The sequence below is a fragment of the Pectinophora gossypiella genome, chromosome 14 (assembly GCF_024362695.1).
Source record: "Pectinophora gossypiella chromosome 14, ilPecGoss1.1, whole genome shotgun sequence".
NCBI lineage: Eukaryota > Metazoa > Arthropoda > Insecta > Lepidoptera > Gelechiidae > Pectinophora > Pectinophora gossypiella.
This window is the reverse complement of record NC_065417.1, coordinates 11,333,629-11,349,088: the sequence shown is the minus strand read 5'-3', so window position 1 is coordinate 11,349,088 and position 15,460 is coordinate 11,333,629. Positions and strand designations below refer to the sequence as shown.

Genomic DNA, 15,460 nt, shown 5'->3' with positions numbered 1-15,460 from the left:
TGGTCTCGGCTGCATTAGCAGTCATTAATAACCATCAATCCGCACTGGGCCCGCGTGATGGTTTAAGGCCCGATCTCCTTATCCATCCATAGGGAAGGCCCGTGCCCCAGCAGTGGGGACGTTAATGGGCTGATGATGAAGTATAGAGGTGAGACGTCAGGGTGTTGGGGGTTGGCGGCTATAGCGTAGGTTAAGAGAGAGGGGGTCCTATATGCGTGCGGGCTCTTTCTTGGTGCAAAGGTTGTCCATCGCCATGCAACGTGGCGAGTGTAATGGGGACCTTTGCGCCTGGAACGACTCTTGGGCGGGAGGATTGTTTGACGTTTAGACACGTAAGGTCTTGAATTAAAAAAAAGGATAGAGGTATAATTTAGACATACAAGTATGTCATGACTTTTAATAGTATCTAACCTACAACGTTTCAAATGTTATCCTCTCAGACGACACCCTGAGTCGATGTCCGCGTCCACCTTGGCACCCTCTGGCATTTTGTTTTAAATTATGAACCGTGTGAGAGCCTCAGCGCTCCCATTGACTGGCCAAGTAGTTAAAGCCATCTGCGGCAAATCTAAAAACTAGAAAGATAAAGGCGAGTCAGGCTAGGCAACAAATATTGATGTCTGTTTACGATTAGAATAAGATATATTTAAAAATGTGTTATCTATTGTACGTATTAAAAATATTTATGTAAATGGGTTATCTATTTTACAAATAAAGAAAAAAACGAACTACTACTAGAACGAACATAACAATATATAAACTCACGACTCTATCCCAATTAGGTACATGCATCACAAGATGAACTAAGTACCCACACACCTCACCGAGTTTTCTGTTAGACCGATGAACGAATACGTGCATAATACTCTTTCAGCTCGTTAATACAAATCTATAAGTACCTATACTTACCTACGTTGTTGAAGCGGTATTTGTAAGTAAAGTTCAGCGGATGGATATTGTTCTTCTCGCGTACTGAACCCTGTGTACGGAACGCCGCGTCGGAACTTAAACTAAAGGCTACATTGTTCTCTGCAACGTGTCGGTTGCCGCTCTTGACAACTTTCGTTTTAATATGGACTTGTGGAGGTAGCACAATAATTTCTAAACTCCTTTGTTTTTACTAGCAGTTACTTGTTTTAGACGTGACTTATTGTAGATTTGCCGCAGATGGCATTAACTACTTGGCCGGACGAATGGGGAGCGCTGAAGACTCTCACCCGGTATAAAGTTTAAGACAACAGGCCTGAGGGTGGCCAGTTGGGCGCGAACCTCGGCTCAGGGCGTCATCTGAGAGGAAAAATATTTGAAAGAATTAATCGACCCTAGTGGGTCGATGGCGATAAGCGGTGATTGAGGGAAATGGGGAAAGGGTCCTGAAGTGTTTGGTGTCGCGAGCTGATTGGCTGCCTCTATGGCTAGAGTAATCGGGTTGTCAGGATGTATAACTAGTGATAGCATGTGAGATAGACTGTTTACTGACAAAAATATCGGATGGCTAATCATCACTTGGAAGTGAAACGTGGACCATGCCACAGAGAGACAGAAGGAGGTTGGAAGCGAAGAAAAAGAACCATACTATAGACTATAGAGAACCGGAGAGGAAATATGATTGGCCACCCAATACGATACGATTCGTTCATAAAAAACATCATAGAAGGAAAAATTTAAGAAACGAAATCGTAACAGAAACTTTGAATTTATATTTAGTAGAATTTTCCGTCGCAAAAATAGAGAACTGAAAATAATTAAAAAATATATATATTTTCATAAATTTTCCGACAGACTATGTACGTATAATAAGCCTGCTATCGATTTGAAAAAAGAAGATCATCATTTCATCAAATAACGGCCTCTGTGGTCCAGTGGTTGAGCGTTGGACTTACGAACCGGAGGCCCCGGGTTCGAAACCCGCTGGGGACATATCACAAATATCACTTTGTGATCCCTAGTTTGGTTAGGACATTAAAAAAAAAAAAAAAAAAAATAATTGTTTATTGTCATAGAAAAGATCGACACAACATTGGGTGCTACAGCTAGGACACACAAATGCTACAGAAGTATAACCCTGCTACCTGAACTAGGAGACCTGTATCTCAGGGAGCAGTGTTCAGCAATTACATCTTTTATAACATCAGTTTAGGCAGACCATTGTTAAACTGAATTTATTTGACAATAAACTGTGCTTAAATAAGAACAAATAAACATGCATTTTGTATGTAAATTGGGTTTGTGTGTGTGTGTGTGTATGTGTATATATTAGTGTGTGTGTGTGTTTGTGTGTAACTGTGTGAGTGTTTGCGATAGCCCTACGACTTAAATGTTGTCTTGGGTTCAGAAACTGCTATCGTGCTATAAGCAGCTTCCACTAACGCATGTACGTGTGCAATTATGTATTAAGGATTTGTGAAAAATAACAGGGCAACTGCGTTAGCAACAAAGCTAGGTTAAGATTTGTATGTAAAAGCAAATAACACATTGGTCAAGTAAGCAGATTATGCAATGAATTTCAATAGTTCCTCAGTTTTAGAGTAGTTCAAATTAAGAATCCAATTTACGACTTTATGTTTAACTTCATATTTATTTAGATCCCTTAGACTTAGAATTTTATCGATTTTTCTATATAATAAGGAGCCCAAGACATAGAAATGATGTTCAGTGAATCCAGTTTTATGCGGGACAGCAGGCAAGGCATTCCTACGTTGTGATTTGTCAGATGGTGGCGTTATTTTATGCACGCGTAAGACTGATTTTAGCACAAAGAGTTTCCTGACAGTTAGGACTTTGCAATCCAAATAAAGTTGTTCTGTAGGGTATATAAACGGCTTTTTTGACACCACTTTTAATACCGCTCTTTGTGCTCTTTCCACTTTTAGCATGCCACTTTTAATCGCACCGCCCCATACTGGTATGCAATATGAGATTATAGACTGACACAATGCATTATAAGTCATTCTTAGTACTTCACTACAGGCACTATTTCTTAATAACTTAAAGATGTATATCAGATGTACAACCTTAGTAGAAATGTAATCTATCTGCTTGTTCCAGCAAAGACGATCGTCAATCTGCACCCCTAGGTATTTGACAGTATTAGCTTTATTTAATTTATGACAAGAGCAACTATCAGAAGATCTAGTACATTTGTGTGCTTTTAGTACAAAATCATTAGGTGGTTTTGAATTGTGACGTATAGAGAAAACATTACAAGCTGATCACCTGATTGTCCGAAAGTAAGATGATCCGAGCTTCGGAAGGCCCGTTAAGCCGTTGGTCCCGGTTACTATTTACTGGTGTAGGTGAGTAATTATTACCCTGACACCATGGTTAATGAGGTTGATATTCACAACCCTCACGATATGAAGAAGACTTCATCAAATAAAATGTCCGAGAAAAACCTGATTAGGGTTCTCTATTCGCCGTGATACACCGCTACATGTCATCACGAGATCTGATAGATCTTTTCAGTCCCGGTAGACTACTGAGATCTGTAATTATAAAATACAATGTAGAAATGTAATTTACTCATAAAAGGAAGATTCAGATTGCAATAATTATTTTATCGTAAACAGGATAAACAATGTGATTAAAGTTCAACGAGAATGCTCGTGGCTTTCGGCAAGTTGGTATTCAATTTATGAATTCTGAGGATAAGCCGTAATCAACGGCGGAGTGTAAGGTTTCACCTGATGGATTCTACGGTATTGTCTTCCAGCAATATTGGATCTCGTAATCATATTTTACAGCCACCGTGGTCTAGTGGTTAGAGCGTTAGGCTCACGATCTGGAGGTCCGGGTTCGATTCCCGATGGGGACATGGTCGAAATCACTTTGTGAGACTGTGCTTTGTTTGGTAAGGACATTACAGGCTTGAATCACTTGATTGTCTGAAAAATAAGTTGATTCCGTGCTTCGGAGGGCACGTTAAGCCGTTGATCCTGGCTATTAGCCGTAAAAATACCTCCACTAACCCGTAATTGAGCAGCGTGGTGGAGTATGCTCCATACCCCCTCCGGTTGATTGAGAGGAGGCCTGTGCCCAGCAGTAGGAGATATATAGGCTATTTATGTTTATGTATGTATGTAATCATATTTTATTCCACCTCTATGTACACAGATAATACTTACAGAGGGTTTGTTTTACATCAGTTATGTAGAGTAGTGAGATTTTTGCTCCGGCAAATAATATACTAACATAGTTCGTAAGTCTCTATTGTTTTACTATTTACTAACATTATATGGATGCAGAATCTGAAATAAATATTTTATTATTATTATTATTATTAAATAGGGCTAACATGTGCAACGTGATAAAATTTTGTCACGGCCATCTTATCGATTTTGACGATATAATTATGTCGTTTTGACGATTGGTGCTAATGTCAATCCATATAAGTCATGTCGTTCCGTCAAAATACAAACAAAAACCCATGACTCGCATGTTAGGGAAAAAAACAAACTTATCGATTTCGACAAAATCTGCCGCCATACAAAGTATTCTATATTTGCTCAGATGTTATTCGGTTGGTTATAGGAATGTGTGTGCCTTTGGTCTTGGCTCCATACAAGACCATTAACCAGGCCCCAAGGGGGACAGAGTCATCTTCTCTGCCCTCCACTGAGGAAATTCCTGTTCGGCGCGTCCTTGCCGCAGGGGTGGGCGCCTCTTACTTCAGTAGGCCGGAGTGAGATGGTGGCTGAGTTCGAAAAGGGACCCAGACCTACGGGGTATAGCGTAGAACCCTTGCCCAGGGATACGGGTGAAGACTTCAACGGTTGCAGAGGCGAAGATGGGAGTCATCGGCACGGCAATGCAGGAAGGGGCAAGTCACAGGGACTGTAACCTGGAACCTGACAGAGGGCAGCAGTAACTGTCAGTATTATTCAGAGGCGGAGGACAGGAGTCCTAGTATGGCTTTGACTACTCTGGGTGCAATCCCACATGCGTCAGACAGAGTACTGCGGGGCAGAAGGCAAGAGGGAAACCACTGCCTTATTTTTCTCTAAAAAAGTAGCATGAAAAATGCTGCACCGACAAGAGCGTGGCTCGCGAACACGCGAAGCTGCTTTAGCAGCGAGCGCACCGCACACCATCTAATACAAACTCTAACATTGATACCAATGAAACTCGTATACACGAAGATCAAAAACCTGATTAACCAAAGCAGAGTAACGAATAAGCTTCTTATCTGGGATTGTAAGCTGACGCTCCCATGAGACCTGTTGACTTCCATTTGCTAAATCCTGTCTCGTGGGGGTTTTGCAAGTCTAAGAATACTTAGCGTCATGTGTAATCACGAGTAGATATTACTTAAACAGCCTTTCAATAAAACGGGCGGGTTATTATGTTTCCTTGCGGGTTGGTGGCGGTATTACGGCTGATAGGCAACTCATTTGTTACAATGGACATTATAAGTTAAAACAAACCTGGATTTGATCGAGGTACGTTCGGAAAGGATGGCCGTGTAGTCGTGGTAGCCCTGTCGTTAAAACGCTTACTCACTTTGAGATCGCAGGTTCGAATCCAGCACAGGCCTAAACCAATGATAGTCGAATTTGTTTTCCAATTCTTGTTTGGATTATAAATGATTATGACGTGCTCAGCGGTGAAGGAAAACATGGTGAGGAAATCCACATCCCCGAGAAATGCATTTTCGGAGGTCTAACCTGAGCTGGTTTTCCCTTCGCGGGTTAGAACTAGAACTTAGAATTTTTGTATTTCGAATTCTTTCAGAAGAAATCGGTTGTTTTTGCGGCGGAGCAGAGGCTTCTGTAAATTTTTTTCGTTGAGAAATTTTATATGAGAAAGGGGAAACATCCTTTTCCCAATTCTCGTCAGTATATCTTCATTCACGCCACAATATCCCTTATCACACAATTCCTTATGCTATCGTTCGAAGTCACCCCACTCATACTCATCAACGGTTAGATTTCTACTGCGATTATTCTACTCTCAATGTTTCGTCTGCCAAACCCAACAGTCACTACCGTACATCAATGTCGGAAATAGCACATTCCTATGCACATCCGCGGCTTTTAGATACTTTTTGGCTGCTCATAAAGGCATACGGGGTTCCATTCATTTGATTACCGGCATTCACATCTCCTTCACACTTACATTTAATATAAATTCATTTTATAAACATTTCCAAGATCTGTCTTTTTTGTATAGGTACTATGATGTGTGCTGTAATTTATTTATTAAGACATTGATAATTTAAATTTTATTTGATTTTATATAATTTAATTTTAATTTTAATAATGGAATCTAATCTAATGTACTTATAATTATGGATATTAATCTGAAATAAATAATTTGAATTTGTAGCCGTGAGTTATTTTACGGTGCGTTTATTAGAATTTTTGTATTTCGAATTCTCTTACAAGAAATAGGTGTTTTTTTTTTGCGGCAGACAGAATCCAACGAAGCCCAAGTTTGCACATACACATTTTCTCTATTCGGGCTATCGTCTCGTGTTGGCAGGTCCGTCAGACCTCCAGAAGAGTTTGTACCTTTTGCTTTGCATTTAAAATCTTTTCGTGTTTATTAAAAAGTGATTGCAACGTAATTCATATCTGAGTCTCTTTCCATCCTGAGAACTAAAAAAATACACGTAAAATCCTTACACTCAACATTAAATCCATCACAGTACAGTCATGAGCAATATAATGTGCCTACTTTAGGACTCTGTCGCACTAACATATTTGACATTTAGTTAGACTTACAGTTCAATTTGTCAAAAAAGTTAATATGACATGGTACCAAAGTGTATACATATTAATGCTCGTGACCGTACCTACATGTGTTGACTTTATGTGATCGTCTCCGACAGAAGAGGCCGTTAACGACGTTCTGACGCTTTTATGGGCTTGGAATATTTGATTTGAGAGGAACATAACTGAATATACTTTCGTCGCCCCTTTTTACGTCTGTTGGATGATTTATGTGACACGCAGAGCGCATGACCAGTAGAGCGCGGATTTTTTGCATGAAACCGTAAACAAAATTGTTTTTGAAGAAAGAAAGAAACATTTATTCGTTTCGGACACCAAAGAAACGGATTACAGAAACATTACAAGACAAAGAGCATACACCAACAACAATAAAATACTTACTTAGTTCTGAGTATACGATAAATGGAATAATTTTATTGATTGACATTGAAAATTAGCATTTGTTTGCCCTATTGTTCCCTAAAAAAGTATCATGGAAAATTGATATGTTTAGAGCAAGTAAAACGTCTATTCACAGTAGGAACTGGTTTATTACTGATCGCTGTAGGTACAATCGACATGACTCGATACAATTCACAACAGGTTACGTACTTATACACCAATCCTCCCCTTTTAATTTTCAAGCCTAAAATAGAAAAAACAATATAAGTTAGAAAAACTTTTTAAAATCCAATTCCTTATTACGAGGTCTTAGATGGCGGTGAACAGGTGCCGGTGGCGTTTCAACAACCTGATCGCCGACGGCCTCCGTTGGCTCAGTTTGGAGAGCCATAGGCGTGCTCTCCGCCTCAGCCTGCACTTCGTCCCCGACAACATCCACCGCCTCCTCCCACACATCAGTCTCTTGAATATTACTGGGTGTATCCACTGACACTCCGAAGTTTTGTGAGGCTGGTGATGTCGCAGAGGACGTCGCTGGCTCTGACAATGGCGCAGAATGACTATCCTCATTTGATAGTGTTCGTTCCCCCGTCAGGGGTACACCAGTATATTTTAAAATTTGATCAACGTGCCTCTTACAAGCTACCCCGTAATCATTTACATAAATTTCAAATAATCTGTTGCCTAACTTTGCTGTAATAGTTCCATGAGTCCACATTTCTTTTCTTCCAATATACCATTTTAGCCATACAAAACTTCCTACATCAAACTGTCTACTTGGTTTTAATGTTGTCGCATCCCTTAATCTGTCATTAGTTAAACTATCATTTTTACATGGTAAAATTAAATCCAACCTAGAACGCAAGTCTCTGCCCAACATTAGTTTTGCGGGTGTAACCCCCGTCGTACAATGGACTGTATTTCGATAATCGAATAAAAACTTGTATAATTTGTTTTCTATTTCATTTACAGGTGTTTCCTCTTTAAAAATACATTTTAACATCTTTTTACAAGTTTTGACTGAATTCTCAGCTTGTCCGTTACTACTAGGATGGTATATTGGAGAAGTTACATATTGAATCCCGTTAAATTTGCAAAAAATTTTGAATTCCCATGAATTAATTTTGACATCATTATCTGACACTATAGTAGTCGGTACACCGTACCTTGAGAATAAATATTTTAATTTATTTATTAATGAACGAGTCGAAGTGCCGCAATTCATGACTAAACATTCTACCCATTTGCTATACGCATCAATGACGATGAGATATATCTTGGAACCTATAGTCATATAATCAATGTGCAGCCGCTGCCAGGCGGCGGCGGGGCGCGGCCAGGGCGCGGGCGGCGCACGCGGCGGTGCGCTGCGCGTGTGGCTGCACGTCGCACACGCACTCACACATCGCTCAATGTCTTTATCAATGCCCGGCCACCACATGCGACTCCGTGCATTATGTTTAGTCTTTACTAGTGATGGGCAGAGACAGAAAAAATTGGGTGGGAAAGAAAAAATATCGGGAAAATATGGGAAAATAAAATAAACACCCGAAAAATTCCCGAATCATGGGAAAATATTTTTTATTTAATTATTTTTAATCTTATTATTATTTGTATCTCGTTTCCATGTCTCGGGTCGGGTCTGTCATGGAGTCCCGGACTTTTGGAAGGCGTGCGTGGGGCCGAAGCCAACACGTAGAGGCCCCTTAAGACAATTTACTCTAAATGTGTTGTGACACCAACCGGCGATTATCCCTGTATGCACTATGGGAGTGCACCCAAAGACAATCCCTGGTTCGTGTAGGACTATTGCAGATTATGGGAACAAAAGGAACTGGGCTATTGGGTTGGGGGTTAGTGAACCGGGATACTGGGGCTATGGGGGACTATGGCGCCTGCTCGACCAATGTTAATAACAGAGATATATTGGGCAGGCGGTGACTCGTCACTCACTGGTTGGGCCACCTATCTAGCCGACGCGACTGGACGGCAAGGCAGCAACATGGTTGTGAGCATCTCTGGGTGTCAAGAGGTGTACACCGCTTTCTGCGAGGCGGTTTACCCGCCTTATCAACTCGCGACTTATGCATCTTTCACTTCCACCCTGCGAGCGTATAGCTCTAACGCCCCACTCTGGCTGGCCAATGAAGGCAAGCCAGAGGTGAGAGTCCTGCGGCCCCCGCTAAGGTCCACTCCGGCCAGCCAGTACTGTCACCATCTTTGTTGCTCTTCTTTGGACTCTCTCTAGTAGTGCAATGTCCTTCCTATAGTAAAGTCTCCATATTTGAAACCCATGTTCTAACAGCCATCTGACGTAAGTAAGTTTTGTAAAGCCTAAGAAACAATTCCGTATCTATATGATAAAAAGCTTTTCTAATTATGTATAAGAGGGAGTTATCCTTCTTAGTGATTCCAATAATGTGTTCGTCCCACTTTAGATTATGTGTTATCGTTATGCCAAGGTCATTTTGTTTTTTAACACACTCGAGAGGTTTTGAGTCAATGGTGTAACTCAACGTGGGGTGGTTACTGCCAACATGCAACACAGTGCATTTGTCTACGTTTAATGTGATTAGCCAATCTCGGGTCCAAGCAATTACTCTATCAAGATCATCTTGGATTATATTATGGCTAATAAGTGGATTCCCCGTTATTTTCGTATCATCTGCAAAGAGTGATATATCAGACATGATACCATGTTTAAGATCTGTAAGGTAGATACTGAATAAAATAGGTCCTAACACCGATCCCTGCGGCACACAGCTGAGGACTTTTCTGGGAACAGAGTATGATTCTCCGATGCGCACAGAGAATATGCGATTTGACAGGAAGTCTAATCCACTTCACGACATTGCCTCTGATTCCAAAGGGCTCTAATTTAGCAATCAATCGTGTGACAGGAACTCGATCAAAAGCTTGTTCATAGTCCAAGTAAATAATATCTGTAGGTATTCGTGCCTCCCAATTTCTTGCACAAAACCATGTTGCTCCTCGATGATGACATTCTCTCGTGCCAAAAGCATCCTATATATCCTATAATATGTAGATATCTTTGCATGGAATTATTAAAATTGAACATTCCATTCAAAATATATTACAAAGGAGATCGTCGGCTTTCCATACTTTGGCCGGCCCAAATTTGAAAGTGCCGGTCAGAGAAAAAAAATGTGTCAAACTTTTCGAGTAGATTGTTCTGAACATTTTTTACTATGACACCAGACGTGTATGACCATTAGTTTGGCTTTAATTGGATTTTAAAAATCTCGATTTTTCATACATTTTGTAAAAAATAATATTATGTCCGTTGGGAAAAGGAGGTATACAGGCGTATTACAAAGGACCGTTAGAACATTTATTAGTATAGCGCCAAACTTCTATGACCATTATTTTGACTTTTATTGGAATTTACGTTTTAGTTCAAATGTGAAAAATGCCGACCAGCAAAAATATCATGTTGAGAGTATCGAGTAGATGCCTGTTAACATTTTTTTCTATAGCGCCAAACTTGTATGACCATTAGTTTGGCTTTTAGTGTATTTTAAAAATCTTCATTTCTTATTTATTTTGTATGAAAATAAAGTGCTTTGGGTAAAAAATGCGGTACGGCGGATTAAAAAGGGCCTTTAGAACATTTAATAATCTGGCGCAAAACATTTTTGACCGTTATCTTGACTTTTTATTCGTCTCTCTTTCCGTTTTGGTTCAAATGGGAAAATGTCAGCCAGCGAAACAAAATAAGTCAAATCTTTTGGTAAACGACTTGAAACGTATTTTTACTATACTACCAAATGTCGACTTTGGCTTTTATTGGACTTTTTAAAAAAACTTTTTTCTATACATTTTAACAATGACAACAAGCAGAGCTTTCCCAATGACTAGTTATTAGTCAGATAAATACTTTGTGTTTTTGTTTTGAGTGTTGTTAGGTGAACTTCTATATTAATACTATCTGATTTTAGATATGACGTTGGCTGTAGTTTTTGCATTCGACTCAACGTTACGGCCTAAGTTTAGGTTGAATTATGGTATTGATTCACCTTGACCGTAAATGGTTACCACCCTCCAAAGATAAGCTTGCCATCTAGTGACGAAACTCGTATTTTGGCATGACGTCTGAAGTATCTGTTAGGGAAAACAGGAGTCGGGTAGTTGTACTTTGCAAGTATGCCTATCACAATGTCCTAGCTTCTTAAGCGTGTATCACCATCAGGTAATGTAGTGGTCAAACGCAAACCTATTTTTCAAAAGACGACCACCATATTACGCCTTTAGCAAGATAGTTCCATTATCACTAGATAAAACTTTTTTTTTATTTTTGAAAAATCGAATTAAGTTCAAAATATTGGTCATAGTCGTTTAATGCCATAGTAATAAACATTCTGACGATCCTTTAAATAACGCGCCTGTTATATTTTATTTTGAATTATACAAAATGAAACAAAATTCAAGTTTTTTTTTAAATCCAACAAAAGCCAAACTAATTAATGGTCATACATGTTTTTGTCATAGTGAATAATGTTTACAGGTAGATACCTGTAAGCTATCGAGAAGATTCTCGATAGCTTTGACATGTGTTTTTTGCTGACCGGCACTTTTCACACAGAAACTATAACGTAAAGTCCAAAAAAAGTCAAAATAATGGTCATAGACGTTTGGTGCCCTAATAATAAATGGTCAAATGGATAAGTTCTAACGGGTTATACAAATATTGTTCCATGGCCGGCACTTCACATTTTCACCAAAAATGTATGAAAATTCAGTTTTTTTTTAATTCGAATAAAACCGAAAATATTGACCCTACAGCTTTGGTGCCATAGTAATAAATGCTCAGACGGATAAGTTCTAAGGATAATACCATTATTGTTACTTGGCCGGCACTTTACATTTTCACCATAAATGTATGAAAAATACAGTTTTTTAAAATCGAATAAAACCGAAGATATTGACCCTACAGCTTTGGTGCCATAGTAATAAATGCTCATACGGATAAGATCTAACGGAATATAGCAATATTATTTTTTGGCCGGCACTTTGACTTCTGGGCCGAAATCCGATGATCTCCTTTTAGTTTTTTAAGAGTTCATACGACACTACGACAGAAAATAAATTGGGCATAAGTAGGCATACATTATATTTAAATGGTCTTTGTTGGAAATCCTTACTTTTAATACAAATATATGCGATAAAAAATATTTTCCCTTGAAATGGGAATTTTTCGGGTTTTTTCCCTCAGAATTGGGAAAATTCCCAAAACGCGGGAATTTTCCGGGTAAGAACCCAACACTAGTCTTTACAATTCCAAAATGCCCTGAATGTAATTCTTTTAGCATTCTATCGTGATATATTGCCGGTATAATGACCCTATGACTCCTAAATAAACATTCGTTATTTAATTCAAGATCTGTTTTGCATTGGAAATAAGGCAATATAGAAGGACACGTTATTTTACGCGGCCAACCGTTTTTTACGTAATTAATTACCGTCTGTAAGATGTAATCACGACGCGTTGCATCTTTTATGTTGTCAAATGATACCGGCTCAATACTTTCATCTAAAAACTTAATAAACATTGACGTATCGACATCTTCCCAATGATTATCATGTTTATTTAATGGCATGGACGCGCGCGAAAAATAATCAGCCACAATATTATTTTTGCTACATATGTATTGAACATTGTAGTTATATGCAGACAAAATTAACGCATATCTTTGTAACCTAGATGCGGCCATAACGGATATTCCAGACTTTTTCCCGAATATTGACAGCAACGGTTTGTGATCTGTCTTCAGTATAAAAGGCTCGAGTCTTCCATAAAGATACTGGTGAAAATGTTTCACCCCAAATACAATAGCGGTCGCCTCTTTATGTATCTGGCTGTAATTGCACTCACTGGAGGACAACGATCTAGAAGCAAACGCCAGCGGGCGCTCCACGTCATCACGGCCGCGCTGCGACAGCACGGCACCCAAACCGGTTGGGCTTGCATCCACCGACAGTATCAGCTGAGCGGTCGGATCGAAATGACTCAACACTCGCTCTGATGACAATTCGCTTTTAATACGATCAAACGCACTCTGTTGTCTTTCGCCCCATTGCCACTGTACACGCGCTTTTAATAGTTCATGCAGGGGATGTAAAATTGAAGATGCATTAGGTACGAAATTCCTGTAGTAATTTATTACTCCAAGAAATCTTTTTAATTCTAATACATTACTAGGACACGGAGCTTTTACTATAGCATCAATTTTACTCGAGCATGTTTTTAAACCAAACCTGTCAATCACGTAACCTAAATACGTTACGGAAGGTTGGAAGAAAACGCATTTTTGCCGTTGGAGTCTCAGTCCCGCATCTCGTAATCTACATAACACTTCACGCAGCCGCGCCAAATGAGTTTGTTTATTAGGACCGGTTACGCATACGTCATCGAGCCAACAGCTGACTCCTTCGATCCCCATTAATAATGTTTCCATTGAACGTTGGAATATTGCAGGTGCGTTTGCGAGGCCATACACTAGCCGAGTATATTTGAATAACCCTTTGCTAGTGCTAATTGTGGTTAACTCCTGTGATGATTCGGATAACTGGAACTGATTATATGCATTACTGAGATCTAGTTTTGTATAACGTTCACCCCCTCCGATTTTGGCAAAAACCTCTTCGATGCGCGGAAGTGGATATTTATCTATTTTAAGATCTTTATTTAGCGTAATTGAGTAATCGCCCGCAATACGTATTTTTCCATTTTCCTTCATAACAGGAACAATAGGCGTCGCATACTTTGAATAACTAACCGGTTGCAATATTCCTAAACCCACTAATCGGTCAATCTCCCCTTCTACTTGTTTCTTCAAAGCAAATGGGACAGTTCTCGGCTTAAAAAATTTTGGTGTTGCTTCTTCCTTCAAATGTAATTCAACTTTAAACTTATTAAAACAACCTAACTCATCCATAAATAGTTCCGAATATTCGTCCTGTAATTGTTGCACTTCTCTCATGTGAACCTCCGAGCTAACGTAATTGTTATTTGTAATAGAAAATTGTATTTGGAACTTGGTCATAAAATCACGCCCCAGCAACGGCGGCCCACCATTTTTAATAACATATATTTTTAATGTTTTTGTAAACCCTGAATAGGTGACGTTTGCTTCAAAATATCCTAACGGCATAATTTTATGACCCGTATACATACACATCTTTAAATCGCTCATTTGCAATCGTTCCTTAACAAAATACATATTATATAACTTATCAGAAATGACAGTAGCACTTGACCCCGAATCTAATTCCATCTTAAGATCTATGTTTTTAACAGTAATCGGAACTATAATAGGGGATTGATTTACCGACCTTAAGTTAAACATTTGGCACTCGACGCAGTCGTGCGGTTCGGCTTCTTCCACTGGCGACGACTGTGGTGACATCGGCGAATCAGCGGTCACATCAATGTTGTTAACGCGAATCGAATTTTTATTTTTACAAACTTTAGATAAATGGCCCTTTACACCACATATACGGCAACGGTAGTTTTTATATTTACACTTATCGGAAGCATGATTTTTCATTCCACATACTCCACAACGTAACGCGGTATCATGGTGTCGTGACGCCTGTGCCGGCGCGCCGCCTGTCGCGGGTCGTGTTGTCACTCGGAACACAGGCTCGGGCTTCACCTGTAACTGCTCGCGGGCGTGCCGCGCACACGCCGCCTGCTGCGCCACCTCCACGGCCTTCGCGAATGAGAGCGTAGTCGCGTCTTGCTCAAACAGCCGGTCCCGTTCGGGTCCCGGGTTCATGCCCAGCACGAACTTGTCTTTTAGCAACATCTCTAGCGCACTGCTGAAATCGCAATGAATGGCTAGTCCTCGTAACCGCGCTGACCATTCTTCTACGCTTTCCCCCGGCGATCTTCTGGCCCCATAAAACTTCGCCCTATCGGCGAACGTACTTCTTTTTGCCTTGAAATGACCGTTTAGAGCAGTAACCAGCTCCGTGTAACTTGCCTTTTCCAGTGCCTGCGGATGTACTAAATTACGCGCTAGGCGATAGGTATCATCCCCCAAGTGTGTCAACAACAAGGCACTCTTGCTCTCCTCCTTAATATTAGCCGCATTCAATATTAAGAATTGTTGCATGCGACCGTGAAATATTTCCCAATCTTGGGTATTATGGTCAAAAACTCCAAGATTCCCAAATAAGGCACTCATCTTCCTCGAAGTGGGTAGAATTTACCTCGTCGGCCACTGATATGTTTAGAGCAAGTAAAACGTCTATTCACAGTAGGAACTGGTTTATTACTGATCGCTGTAGGTACAATCGACATGACTCGATACAATTCACAACAG

The 15,460-nt window shown here is 39.9% G+C and overlaps 2 protein-coding genes across 2 annotated transcripts in view; one reads left to right on the top strand and one right to left on the bottom strand.

Annotated features, from left to right (window-relative positions):
* Positions 1-15,460, top strand: part of LOC126372820 (brain protein I3-like) — a 503,203-nt gene that overhangs the window by 89,984 nt on the left and 397,759 nt on the right. The window lies entirely within an intron of this gene.
* Positions 7,266-15,389, bottom strand: LOC126372797 (uncharacterized). The gene is made up of 2 exons (XM_050018695.1): positions 14,466-15,389; positions 7,266-7,356 (listed from the first exon to the last, which is right to left on the bottom strand). The coding sequence occupies exons 1-2, from the start codon at positions 15,320-15,322 to the stop codon at positions 7,344-7,346; spliced, it is 870 nt and encodes a 289-aa protein (XP_049874652.1). The 5' UTR covers positions 15,323-15,389; the 3' UTR covers positions 7,266-7,343.